This window comes from Phoxinus phoxinus (assembly GCF_949152265.1).
Source record: "Phoxinus phoxinus genome assembly, chromosome: 19".
NCBI classification, from domain to species: domain Eukaryota; kingdom Metazoa; phylum Chordata; class Actinopteri; order Cypriniformes; family Leuciscidae; genus Phoxinus; species Phoxinus phoxinus.
In genome coordinates, this window is record NC_136894.1 from 32,843,716 (window position 1) to 32,858,715 (window position 15,000).

A 15,000-nucleotide genomic window follows, 5' to 3' on the forward strand; every position below is an offset into this window, starting at 1 on the left:
CAGGCACTGAACCACATCTACTGCCATCTCAACACAGCGGTTCCCATTCTGCGGCTTTATTCTGATGAATCAGCGGACCGCCAGAGGTGAGCCGTGCCGGAGTGCCGGAGGTTGTTGCGTGATGTGTTGTGCTTCACAATCTGAGGCAATAAGGGCCGGTGGAGTGATGGAGGGACTCGTCCATGGCACGATCTTCAGCTCTGTGCTCCTCATCCTCAGTGCTCACACCAGTCTGCTGACATTTCAGATCCTACAAAAATGCACAAACATAACACAAAAGCAGTAGTTTTAACAGCACAATGTCATTTGATTTCAGTATTATTTAGCAGACAATAACACTTTTTTTCCACAAATGCCACCATCATCTTTCCTTGCAGGTCCTGCTCCACCACAACAGCTGAGCAGCAAATGCACAGAAATCAAGAATCAGAAAGGTGCTGTAATAGCTCTGTTTGAAATTACAATAATTAAAATAAACTACAACTTAATATTTAAATTATTATTAATTTCTGTAGTATACTCACTCAAAGCCTTTGATGACAGCATTCAGCTTCATGAGCCTCTCTCCACCAGATAAACACACATCTGTTCTTCTGTCCCTCAAACACACATCTGTTCATCTGTCCCTCAAACACACATCTGTTCTTCTGTCCCTGCAACATCCAGACAAGACTCCCATAACCTCTGTGATTTATGAGCTCAACACTACATTTACATGTTGAGGTTGTTTTAACTTTTTATCCAACATACATGTTCCTCAATTTATCAACAGTACTAATGGACAAATAAAATAGATAACTTATGTTTAGTTACTTTATAGATATGTTCTACATAATAGCACACATATCACTCAGATGGATATTTCATGTTGTGATGTGCTCTTCTAGCCTGGGAAAACCCAGACCACTTCCGGCAAATTTAGATTTGCTTTGCAAGTGGGTCTGGCAAAGAGCCCATTGAAACCCATTTCCAATCCGCCGAAATCGCGGCACCAATCAGAAACGTTTTACACGATGACGACAGAGCAGAGACGGTGACGCAGATTTTGTACATTACAGACATGGATGCCGCCGTGGAACATCACAACATCACTCGTTCGAATCAGCTATCGCGTCTGTTTCAAGCGATTTAAAATGGTCATTTTCGTTAACACAAACAGAGAATTGCTGAGAGTCTCGAGATGTTTCTCCGTCGCTCTGCATACGTCATGTCATTCATCGCTCTGATTGGTTTTAGATCTATCCGACGTCCGTTGGTGACGCCCCTGTGGAAATGAATTGTCTATGGAGCTTTGCCAGACCCTTACTCAGTTACAACTGAGAGGGTCTGGGTTTTCCCAGGCTAGTGCTCTTCTGCAATACTTATAAAAGATGTTCCTGTCAGATGTAAATAGACGTTTAAAATAAGCGTCTTTAAGATGTTTATGGTTATGTAAATCCACGTTAGAGACGTAACTTACGTGTCCTTACTGCAGCTCCCGTCAGCTAGCTAACGTTATATATAATAAAACGTGTTTTTACAGCCAAATCACAATCATACTATACTGTCTAACTCCTTTACACCTTCAACAGTTAAAACGTTTACTCTATAGTAGTTTAACACATGCAATTTTAACACAAGGAACCGTGTTTACTCACATTTGAAACCCCGCGCGTCGCTGATCTCCGTGATGTTTGATAATGACGTATCCCCTCGCGTGGCCTCCTGGGATAGAAGAGTATCCACCGGTTGAGCACTCAAAAATCTGGCTGGAAGCAGTAAGCCATCCGGGAACTTCTCGCCTACTCTTTTATGAATACTGATGTTTCGAACATACTGCTTCCTTCACGTACTGTTTTCGCCTACTATATAGTAGGAAAGTAGGCATATTGGAACGCACTTAAGTCCGAATCTCGCGATAATTAGTACGTCACCCAGGTAATTCTCGCCTACTCTTTTGGATTCATACATACTTTTTCGCTCGCCTACTCTTTTTCCCATACTAAATAGTAGGGAAGTATGCGGTTTGGAATGCAGCCAATGTCCCATAGACCCGCATGTTAAACTGCAGTTCCTCCACTGGCCACTAGAGAGCGCTGTAGAAGAGACTCGGTCCCATAGACCCGCATGTTAAACTGCAGTTCCTCCTCTGGCCACTAGAGAGCGCTGCAGAAGAGACTCAGTCCCATAGACCCGCATGTTAAACTGCAGTTCCTCCTCTGGCCACTAGAGAGCGCTGCAGAAGAGACTCAGTCCCATAGACCCGCATGTTAAACTGCAGTTCCTCCACTGGCCACTAGAGAGCGGCTGTAGAAGAGACTCGGTCCCATAGACCCGCATGTTAAACTGCAGTTCCTCCACTGGCCACTAGAGAGCGCTGCAGAAGAGACTCAGTCCCATAGACCCGCATGTTAAACTGCAGTTCCTCCACTGGCCACTAGAGAGCGCTGCAGAAGAGACTCAGTCCCATAGACCCGCATGTTAAACTGCAGTTCCTCCACTGGCCACTAGAGAGCGCTGCAGAAGAGACTCAGTCCCATAGACCCGCATGTTAAACTGCAGTTCCTCCACTGGCACCTAGAGAGCGCTGTAGAAGAGACTCGGTCCCATAGACCCGCATGTTAAACTGCAGTTCCTCCACTGGCCACTAGAGAGCGCTGTTGAAGAAACTCGGTCCCATAGACCCGCATGTTAAACTGCAGTTCCTCCACTGGCCACTAGAGAGCGGCTGTAGAAGAGACTCGGTCCCATAGACCCGCATGTTAAACTGCAGTTCCTCCACTGGCCACTAGAGAGCGCTGTAGAAGAGACTCGGTCCCATAGACCCGCATGTTAAACTGCAGTTCCTCCACTGGCACCTAGAGAGCGCTGTAGAAGAGACTCGGTCCCATAGACCCGCATGTTAAACTGCAGTTCCTCCACTGGCCACTAGAGAGCGGCTGTAGAAGAGACTCGGTCCCATAGACCCGCATGTTAAACTGCAGTTCCTCCACTGGCCACTAGAGAGCGCTGTTGAAGAAACTCGGTCCCATAGACCCGCATGTTAAACTGCAGTTCCTCCACTGGCCACTAGAGAGCGGCTGTAGAAGAGACTCGGTCCCATAGACCCGCATGTTAAACTGCAGTTCCTCCACTGGCCACTAGAGAGCGCTGTAGAAGAGACTCGGTCCCATAGACCCGCATGTTAAACTGCAGTTCCTCCACTGGCCACTAGAGAGCGCTGTAGAAGAGACTCAGTCCCATAGACCCGCATGTTAAACTGCAGTTCCTCCACTGGCCACTAGAGAGCGCTGTAGAAGAGACTCGGTCCCATAGACCCGCATGTTAAACTGCAGTTCCTCCACTGGCCACTAGAGAGCGCTGTAGAAGAGACTCGGTCCCATAGACCCGCATGTTAAACTGCAGTTCCTCCACTGGCCACTAGAGAGCGCTGTAGAAGAGACTCAGTCCCATAGACCCGCATGTTAAACTGCAGTTCCTCCACTGGCCACTAGAGAGCGCTGTAGAAGAGACTCAGTCCCATAGACCCGCATGTTAAACTGCCCAACTTTAAAGAAATAAACATGTTTACAGTCTGGTGCAAAAAGTGGTTTTGGTCTATATAGCTAATTTTGCCCTTCATGACGATTGTGTGGGGGGTGAATTTTTATTTTATAACTAATATCCGTTTAAATTATATTAAGCCTTAAAGTTATGCATAATTAAGGGCGTGGCCACTTGAGTGACAGGTGGATTGCTGTTGATGTCACTACTAGCCGTTTGTCTGCTGTCTGCTAGCGTCACGTCACCTCAGCTAATCTGCCTCGCTGCACATTTTCGTTTACCTGAGAGTGACGCTGCCAAGATGGCGATGGCCGGCTCCGCCCACTTTGGGCTTAAAAAACACTACGGGTGACGTCACACACACTACGAACATATTTATTTACAGTCTATAAGTCAATCCCAGTTCACATCCTTCTAGTCGGCACACCTGATGTGTGTGATGTTCTGGCGTGTGTGGGCCTGTACTCACGCGTGGTCTCCTGCGCAGTCATGGGGTCGCTGGCCTCCTCTCCATACATGGCGTAAACCGTTACTGTGTATTCGGTAGCAGGAGTTAAATCTTCCAGTTCAATCTGAGTCACAGAGTCAGACACTTTAACCTGTAAACACACAAACACATTTACATTCATGACGATTTTATCCAAAGCCACTTTTGCTGAATCGAAGGTGGAAATCGAATTGGTTAATGCATTCTCTGGGAAACGAGACATTCACAAGTGTGTGTGTGTGTGTGTATTCCACCTCCTTCTCGTCCGCAGGGTCGCCCTCCGTCAGAGGCGCATACAGGATCATGTACCCAGAAGCCCCTTCTGCCTCTCGCCAGCGCACACGCATGGTGCTGTGAGTGATGTCATACAGCTCCAGACTGCTGACCGTCGGCAGGGCCACTGACCAAACACAACAATCAATAACCAATCACTGAAGCACAAGCAGAAAACTGATCAGTTCAGCCCAAAATATTAGACCAGATGTGATTAATAGATCAGATGTGATATATAGATCAGATGTGATGAATAGATCAGATGTGATGAATAGATCAGATGTGATGAATAGATCAGATGTGATGAATAGATCAGATGTGATGAATAGATCAGATGTGATGAATAGATCAGATGTGATGAATAGATCAGATGTGATGAATAGATCAGGGGCCCTATTTTAACGTTCTGAAACGCAAGTGTCAAAGTGCAAAGCGCAAGTAACTTTGTGGGCGGATCCCGGCGCTGTTGCTATTTTCCCGGCGGGATAAACGACTCTTGCGCCCGACGCGAATCTAAAATGTGTTGGTCTGCAGTCGCTTCATTATTCATAGGTGTGGTTTGGGCGTAACGTGAAATAAACCAATCAGAGCGTCCTCTCACATTCCCTTTAAGAGCCGGCGCGCTTGTTCCACGGCGGATCGCTATTATAACGGCGGATCGCTATTATAACGGTGGATCGCTATTATAACGGCGGATCGCAATTATAACGGCGGATCGCAATTATAACGGTGGATCGCAATTATAACGGCGGATTTGCCGGCGCACGCCAGGAGCGGTTCACAGCCGAGGAGACCGACGTTCTCGTCAGGGCCGTAAAACACAGAGAAGTGACATTGGGGATGATGGGAGAAACCCACCCAAATTAGCTTCGGTTAAACAGGCGTACAATTTGGGTAGTAAATGTGTAGCCTAATCTAGATTTTTTTTTTTTTTTTAAATCTAGATAGATCTTTTTTACATCTTCACGGACACAACAATGATTTCCCTCGTGTGTTAATATTTTTCCTTGTAATAATGTATGATTTGCAAAAATGAAAACTGCTGCATCTGTTTATATTAGAGAATCAAAGTGGATGCGCGTTAACATTATGGCCAAGCACGCGCCCTTAAAATACCATATCACTAACGCGCAACGCGCCACTGTCTTTAGACAGTTTTTTTCCTGGTCAATGGCGCAATTGCTTTCTAAAACTGGAAAACAGCACCATGGAAGTTTTGCGCCGGAACACGCCTCCTCTTTGCGCTGAACCGCCCCCGTGAGCGCAAGTTCATTCCCTAATTTACCGACGTGCGTCTGTGGAGGGAAGAGTCCGCTGTGCGCGGGTGCAAAATAGGAATGATACATGCGTCGGTGTTGAAAGTCAGTTGCGCTGGGTGCAAGATAGGGCCCCAGATGTGATATATAGATCAGATGTGATGAATATATGTGATGTGATGAATAGATCAGATGTGATGAATAGATCAGATGTGATGAATAGATCAGATGTGATGAATAGATCAGATGTGATATATAGATCAGATGTGATATATAGATCAGATGTGATGAATAGATCAGATGTGATATATGGATTAGATGTGATGAATAGATCAGATGTGATGAATAGATCAGATGTGATATATGGATTAGATGTGATGAATAGATCAGATGTGATGAATAGATCAGATGTGATGAATAGATCAGATGTGATATATGGATTAGATGTGATTAATAGATCAGATGTGATGAATAGATCAGATGTGATATATAGATCAGATGTGATGAATAGATCAGATGTGATATATGGATTAGATGTGATGAATAGATCAGATGTGATTCATAGATCAGATGTGATTCATAGATTAGATGTGATGAATAGATCAGATGTGATATATGGATTAGATGTGATGAATAGATCAGATGTGATGAATAGATCAGATGTGATGAATAGATCAGATGTGATGAATAGATCAGATGTGATGAATAGATCAGATGTGATGAATAGATCAGATGCGATGAATAGATCAGATGTGATATATGGATCAGATGTGATGAATAGATCAAATGTGATGAATAGATCAGATGTGATGAATAGATCAGATGTGATAAATAGATCAGATGTGATGAATAGATCAGATGTGATGAATAGATCAGATGCGATGAATAGATCAGATGTGATATATGGATTAGATGTGATGAATAGATCAGATGTGATGAATAGATCAGATGTGATGAATAGATCAGATGTGATATATGGATTAGATGTGATATATGGATTAGATGTGATGAATAGATCAGATGTGATATATGGATTAGATGAGATATATGGATTAGATGTGATGAATAGATCAGATGTGATGAATAGATCAGATGTGATGTGATGAATAGATCAGATGTGATGAATAGATCAGATGTGATGTGATATATGATCAGATGTGATGAATAGATCAGATGTGATATATGGATTAGATGTGATGAATAGATCAGATGTGATGTTATGTGATATATTAGATGTGATGAATAGATCAGATGTGATGTGATGAATAGATCAGATGTGATATATAGATCAGATGTGATGTGATGAATAGATCAGATGTGATAAATAGATCAGATGTGATGAATAGATCAGATGTGATGAATAGATCAGATGTGATGAATAGATCAGATGCGATGAATAGATCAGATGTGATATATGGATTAGATGTGATGAATAGATCAGATGTGATGAATAGATCAGATGTGATGAATAGATCAGATGTGATATATGGATTAGATGTGATATATGGATTAGATGTGATGAATAGATCAGATGTGATATATGGATTAGATGAGATATATGGATTAGATGTGATGAATAGATCAGATGTGATGAATAGATCAGATGTGATGTGATGAATAGATCAGATGTGATGAATAGATCAGATGTGATGTGATATATGATCAGATGTGATGAATAGATCAGATGTGATATATGGATTAGATGTGATGAATAGATCAGATGTGATGTTATGTGATATATTAGATGTGATGAATAGATCAGATGTGATGTGATGAATAGATCAGATGTGATATATAGATCAGATGTGATGTGATGAATAGATCAGATGTGATGTGATGAATAGATCAGATGTGATGAATAGATCAGACGTGATGAATAGATCAGATGTGATATATAGATCAGATGTGATATATAGATCAGATGTGATGAACATATGAGCACTCACAGGTGGTCTCGATGCCTCTCAGAGCTTCACTGGCTGAGTTACTGTAAATGGCAAACACAGTGATCTGATACTCCGTCAGAGAGTTCAGAAACCTCAACACCACAGAGTTCTCGTCACCGTTCACCACCACCTGCACCACACAGATGAACATGAGTGTTTCACCAGGCAGAATATCTGATAAATCTACATTCACAGATGTATATTCAAAATAATACATCATTATTGAGGCCAGCCAAAAACCTCCTCAGAAGTGACATGTTTGACTGCATTCCTGAAGATGTTTTGAAGATGTGGCCCTCATAAATATAAACAAACCTGCACACACATACACACACACACACACACACACACACACACACACACACACACACACACACACCTCCTCAGGTCTGACTCCACTGGATGAATAATACACCACTCTGTACTTCTCCACCGGCCCGGCAGCGTGATTCCATGATACACGGAAGCTCCTGGCCGTGACCTCAGACGTCACAAGGTCACTGGGAGCGTCGAGTGACCTTGAATACGGCTCTGTTTCACCTGAAGCAGACACAAACGCCAAACACAAACTTTACACCATGTAAGCAGGATATTGTAAAAGCTTAAATACAACCTGTTCTTAATTATATGAAACCTCTGGCTATGACCTTTGATCCCCCAACCCTCAGAACCCACCGCTGATCCCCCAAACCCCAGAACCCACCGCTAATCCCCCAACCCCCAGAACCCACCGCTAATCCCCCAACCCCCAGAACCCACCGCTGATCCCCCAACCCCCAGAACCCACCGCTGATCCCAGAACCCACTGCTGATCCCCCAACCCCCAGAACCCATCGCTGATCCCCCAACCCCCAGAACCCACCGCTAATCCCCCAACCCCCAGAACCCACCGCTAATCCCCCAACCCCCAGAACCCACCGCTAATCCTAGAACCCCAGAACCCACCGCTGATCCTAGAACCCCAGAACCCACTGCTGATCCTAGAACCCACCGCTGATCCCAGAACCCCCTGAACCCACCGCTGATCCCAGAACCCCCTGAACCCACTGCTGATCCCAGAACCCTCAGAACCCACCGCTGATCCCCCAACCCCCAGAACCCACTGCTGATCCCAGAACCCCCTGAACCCACCGCTGATCCTAGAACCCCAGAACCCACCGCTGATCCTAGAACCCCCAGAACCCACCGCTGATCCTAGAACCTCAGAACCCACCGCTGATCCCTGAACCCCCAGAACCCACCGCTGATCCCAGAACCCTCAGAACCCACCGCTGATCTCAGAACCCACCGCTGATCCCAGAATCCACCACTGATCCCAGAACCCACCGCTGATCCCAGAACCCACCGCTGATCCCAGAACCCCCAGAACCCACCGCTGATCCTAGAACCCCCAGAAACCACCACTGATCCCAGAACCCACCGCTGATCCTAGAACCCACCGCTGATCCCAGAACCCTCAGAACCCACCGTTGATCCCAGAACCCCCAGAACCCACCGCTGATCCCAGAACCCACCGCTGATCCTAGAACCCCCAGAACCCACCGCTGATCCCAGAACCCCCAGAACCCACCGCTGATCCCAGAACCCCCAGAACCCACCGCTGATCCCAGAACCCTCAGAACCCACCGCTGATCCCAGAATCCACCACTGATACCAGAACCCACCGCTGATCCCCCAACCCCCAGAACCCACCGCTGATCCCCCAACCCCCAGAACCCACCGCTGATCCCAGAACCCTCAGAACCCACCGCTGATCCCCCAACCCCCAGAACCCACCGCTAATCCCCCAACCCCCAGAACCCACCGCTAATCCCCCAACCCCCAGAACCCACCGCTAATCCCCCAACCCCCAGAACCCACCGCTAATCCCGCAACCCCCAGAACCCACCGCTGATAAAAGCTGTAAAAGCTTAAATACAACCTGTTCTTAATTATATGAAACCTCTGGCTATGACCTTTGATCCCCCAACCCTCAGAACCCACCGCTGATCCCCCAACCCCCAGAACCCACCGCTAATCCCCCAACCCCCAGAACCCACCGCTAATCCCCCAACCCCCAGAACCCACCGCTGATCCCAGAACCCACTGCTGATCCCCCAACCCCCAGAACCCATCGCTGATCCCCCAACCCCCAGAACCCACCGCTAATCCCCCAACCCCCAGAACCCACCGCTAATCCCCCAACCCCCAGAACCCACCGCTAATCCTAGAACCCCAGAACCCACCGCTGATCCTAGAACCCCAGAACCCACTGCTGATCCTAGAACCCACCGCTGATCCCAGAACCCCCTGAACCCACCGCTGATCCCAGAACCCCCTGAACCCACTGCTGATCCCAGAACCCTCAGAACCCACCGCTGATCCCCCAACCCCCAGAACCCACTGCTGATCCCAGAACCCCCTGAACCCACCGCTGATCCTAGAACCCCAGAACCCACCGCTGATCCTAGAACCCCCAGAACCCACCGCTGATCCTAGAACCTCAGAACCCACCGCTGATCCCTGAACCCCCAGAACCCACCGCTGATCCCAGAACCCTCAGAACCCACCGCTGATCTCAGAACCCACCGCTGATCCCAGAATCCACCACTGATCCCAGAACCCACCGCTGATCCCAGAACCCACCGCTGATCCCAGAACCCCCAGAACCCACCGCTGATCCTAGAACCCCCAGAAACCACCACTGATCCCAGAACCCACCGCTGATCCTAGAACCCACCGCTGATCCCAGAACCCTCAGAACCCACCGTTGATCCCAGAACCCCCAGAACCCACCGCTGATCCCAGAACCCACCGCTGATCCTAGAACCCCCAGAACCCACCGCTGATCCCAGAACCCCCAGAACCCACCGCTGATCCCAGAACCCCCAGAACCCACCGCTGATCCCAGAACCCTCAGAACCCACCGCTGATCCCAGAATCCACCACTGATACCAGAACCCACCGCTGATCCCCCAACCCCCAGAACCCACCGCTGATCCCCCAACCCCCAGAACCCACCGCTGATCCCAGAACCCTCAGAACCCACCGCTGATCCCCCAACCCCCAGAACCCACCGCTAATCCCCCAACCCCCAGAACCCACCGCTAATCCCCCAACCCCCAGAACCCACCGCTAATCCCCCAACCCCCAGAACCCACCGCTAATCCCGCAACCCCCAGAACCCACCGCTGATCCCCCAACCCCCAGAACCCATCGCTGATCCCCCAACCCCCAGAACCCACCGCTAATCCCCCAACCCCCAGAACCCACCGCTAATCCCCCAACCCCCAGAACCCACCGCTAATCCCGCAACCCCCAGAACCCACCGCTGATCCCAGAACCGACTGCTGATCCCCCAACCCTCAGAACCCACCGCTGATCCCCTAACCCCCAGACCCCACTGCTGATCCCCCAACCCCCAGAACCCACCGCTGATCCCAGAACCCCCAGAACCCACCGCTGATCCCCCAACCCCCAGAACCCACTGCTGATCCCAGAACCCACCGCTGATCCCAGAACCCCCTGAACCCACCGCTGATCCCAGATCCCCCTGAACCCACCACTAATCCTAGAACCCCAGAACCCACCGCTGATCCTAGAACCCCAGAACCCACTGCTGATCCTAGAACCCACCGCTGATCCCAGAACCCCCTGAACCCACCGCTGATCCCAGAACCCCCTGAACCCACTGCTGATCCCAGAACCCTCAGAACCCACCGCTGATCCCCCAACCCCCAGAACCCACTGCTGATCCCAGAACCCACCGCTGATCCCAGAACCCCCTGAACCCACTGCTGATCCCAGAACCCCCTGAACCCACCGCTGATGCTAGAACCCCAGAACCCACCGCTGATCCTAGAACCCCCAGAACCCACCGCTGATCATAGAACCTCAGAACCCACCGCTGATCCCTGAACCCCCAGAACCCACCGCTGATCCCAGAACCCTCAGAACCCACCGCTGATCCCAGAATCCACCACTGATCCCAGAACCCACCGCTGATCCCAGAACCCACCGCTGATCCCAGAACCCCCAGAACCCACCGCTGATCCTAGAACCCCCAGAAACCACCACTGATCCTAGAACCCACCGCTGATCCCAGAACCCTCAGAACCCACCGTTGATCCCAGAACCCCCAGAACCCACCGCTGATCCCAGAACCCACCGCTGATCCTAGAACCCCCAGAACCCACCACTGATCCCAGAACCCACCGCTGATCCCAGAACCCCCAGAACCCACCGCTGATCCCAGAACCCCCAGAACCCACCGCTGATCCCAGAACCCTCAGAACTCACCGCTGATCCCAGAATCCACCACTGATACCAGAACCCACCGCTGATCCCCCAACCCCCAGAACCCACCGCTGATCCCCCAACCCCCAGAACCCACCGCTGATCCCAGAACCCTCAGAACCCACCGCTGATCCCAGAATCCACCACTGATACCAGAACCCACCGCTGATCCCCCAACCCCCAGAACCCACCGCTGATCCTAGAACCCCCAGAACCCACCGCTAATCCCAGAACCCTCAGAACCCACCGCTGATCCCAGAACCCACCACTGATCCTAGAACCCACCGCTGATCCCAGAACCCACAGCTGATCCTAGAACCCTCAGAACTCACCGCTGATCCCAAAACCCTCAGAACCCATCGCTGATCCCAGAACCCACCGCTGATCCCAGAACCCACCACTGATCCCAGAGCCCACCACTGATCCCAGAGCCCACCGCTGATCCCACAACCCGCAGAACTCACCGCTGATCCCAGAACCCTCAGAACCCACCGCTGATCCTAGAACCCTCAGAACTCACAGCTGATCCCAGAGCCCTCAGAACCCACCACTGATCCCAGAACCCTCAGAACCCACCACTGATCCTAGAACCCCCAGAACCCACCACTGATCCCAGAACCCACCGCTGATCCCAGAACCCACCGCTGATCCCAGAACCCACCACTGATCCCAGAACCCACAGAACCCACCACTGATCCCAGAACCCACCACTGATCCCAGAACCAACCGCTGATCCCAGAACCCACCACTGATCCCAGAACCCACAGAACCCACTGCTGATCCTAGAACCCACCGCTGATCCCAGAGCCCAGCGCTGATCCCAGAACCCACAGAACCCACCACTGATCCCAGAACCCACAGAACCCACCACTGATCCCAGAACCCACAGAACCCACCGCTGATCCCAGAACCCACAGAACCCACTGCTGATCCTAGAACCCACAGAACCCACCGCTGATCCCAGAACCCACAGAACCCACCGCTGATCCCAGAACCCACAGAACCCACTGCTGATCCTAGAACCCACCGCTGATCTCTCGGCTGATCTCAGAGACGCGCTCACACACACTCCGGGTCACTCCCTCCACGATGGAGCTCATCACACTGAAGTCCTCCACGTTATACATGTGTGTGTCCTCGGGTGGCGAGGCGATGGCTCTCAGCTCGTTCTCATCCGCGTTCTTCACCCCTAGACAACCACACGGGAAACATGGCCACAGACACGTTTGTAGCTTAAAAAAGCACCAATTTATATTTCATTCCTACAGTGAAGACTATGCAGTGTTATTTAATATTTGATTAATTTCTGTATTATTCCTACTGTTCCTGAAACACATAAAGCATGTTTATATCATCTAAGTTTGTCTGTTATTGTCCTATTGTTTGTTATTTGTATCTTTGATCTTATTTTTGATAACAAAGATAGCAGTACTGTAATACTGTCATATGTTCTCTGTGTTTGTCCATGGTCATATCGCCCCCCTCTAATAAATGAGCTTTCATTAATGAGCCCGTCACAGTTGATTCTGTTCCCATACCGATAGCAAACAGCTCGATCCCAGCGTCTCGGAGTCTCTGAGCAGGAGACAGAACATCATCCTGAGATTTCCCATCCGTGATCAGGATCCCAATCTTAGGAACCTCAGGTCTGGATCCAGATTCAGGTTTAAAGCTGTTCTCCAAAATATACGTCAAAGCAAGACCTGGGAAAAACACACATGAACACACAGATGCATTAAGAGTGACGATGAAGTCATGTAGATCTAAGATGTGTGTGTTTGTACCTGTGAGTGTGTTTCCTCCCTTATAAGGCAGATTCTTCACAGCGTCGATCACGGCCTCTTTAGTGCTGTGAGTGTTTAGATGCCACTCGACCCGCGGATCCCCACTGTACTGCGCCAGGCCTGCGCACACACACACACACACACACACAAATAAAAGGAGACATTTTTCCCTCACAAGTTCAGCCAAACCTGTACACACACACACTATTAAACAATTCACAAACACACACCAATAAAAACACAAGACCACAGACGCACCAACTCGTGTGTGTTCAGAACCGACCGCGAAGGCCCTGACGAGACTTTCCAGAAACATCCGCACCAAACGGAAATTAATCCGGCCGATACTCCAGGATCCGTCGACCAGGATCACGATATCAGCGACAGCTGGAGTCTTACATGTGAAGATGTCCTCTGTGGAGACAGACAGCAGATCTGTGTTCACACACACACACACTGACTCTCTCAGGTACAGCGATTATTGAAACTTCATAGTTATATTAATGATTATAGTTGTTATAGATGAGGTGTGACATCACTATTCTCTTAGAGTTACAGCGATTATTGAAATGCATCATCAGTTATTCTTGTTGTGTAAGTCCTGTATGTGCTGTGGACACAAGCGGTTTTAACTTCTACATGTTTCTCAGTAGTGTGTGTGCAGTGACATGACAAAAGCACTCGGATAACATGACAAAAGCACTCTTCATGAACGTCTTTATTTCAGTTTTGGACTGTGGGATCTTTCTACTACATCACTAATGTGCAGAGACAACCCTGAGCCTCCTTCCATCCGCTGAAGAGCTGCTGACACGCCGCCTGTGGAGAAACACTGACATTACATTAGAGAGCACGTGTGTGTGTGTGTGTGTGTGCCGCGCGTGTGTGTGTGCCGCGCGTGTGTGTGTGTGTGCGCCGCGCGTGTGTGTGTGTGCGCCGCGCGTGTGTGTGCGCGCGTACATATGTGTGTGTGTGTGTGCGCCGCGCGTGTGTGTGTGTGTGTGCGCCGTGTGTGTGTGTGCGCCGCGCGTGTGTGTGTGCGCCGCGCGTGTGTGCGTACATGTGTGTGTGTGTGTGTGTGTGCCGCGCGTGTGTGTGTGCGCCGCGCGTGTGTGTGTGTGCGCGTGTGTGTGTGTGTGCGCCGCGCGTGTGTGTGCGTGCGTGCGTACATGTGTGTGTGTGTGTGTGCCGCGCGCGTGTGCGTGTGTGTGTGTGTATGTGCGCCGCGCGTGTGTGTGCGTGCGTACATGTGTGTGTGTGTGCGCCGCGTGCGTACATGTGTGTGTGTGTGTGCGCCGTGCGTGTGTGTGCGTGCGTACATGTGTGTGTGTGTGTGTGTGTGCGCCACGCGTGTGTGTGCGTGCGTACATGTGTGTGCGTACATGTGTGTGTGTGTGTGTGCGCCGCGCGTGTGTGTGCGTGCGTGCGTACATGTGTGTGTGTGTGTGCGTCACGCG

At 49.7% G+C, this 15,000-nt stretch overlaps 1 protein-coding gene across 3 annotated transcripts in view; it reads right to left on the minus strand.

Moving 5' to 3' along the window:
* col14a1b (collagen, type XIV, alpha 1b) overlaps positions 1-15,000 on the minus strand; it is an 87,586-nt gene that overhangs the window by 43,561 nt on the left and 29,025 nt on the right. For all 3 annotated transcript variants that reach the window (XM_079592076.1, XM_079592075.1, XM_079592074.1), the window contains 8 exons: positions 13,802-13,957; positions 13,544-13,663; positions 13,298-13,462; positions 12,787-12,948; positions 7,864-8,024; positions 7,485-7,614; positions 4,264-4,409; positions 3,992-4,121 (listed from right to left, as the gene is read on the minus strand). In XM_079592076.1, coding sequence (XP_079448202.1) covers positions 3,992-4,121; positions 4,264-4,409; positions 7,485-7,614; positions 7,864-8,024; positions 12,787-12,948; positions 13,298-13,462; positions 13,544-13,663; positions 13,802-13,957 — 1,170 coding nt within the window. The remainder of the gene's footprint in view (positions 1-3,991; positions 4,122-4,263; positions 4,410-7,484; positions 7,615-7,863; positions 8,025-12,786; positions 12,949-13,297; positions 13,463-13,543; positions 13,664-13,801; positions 13,958-15,000) is intronic.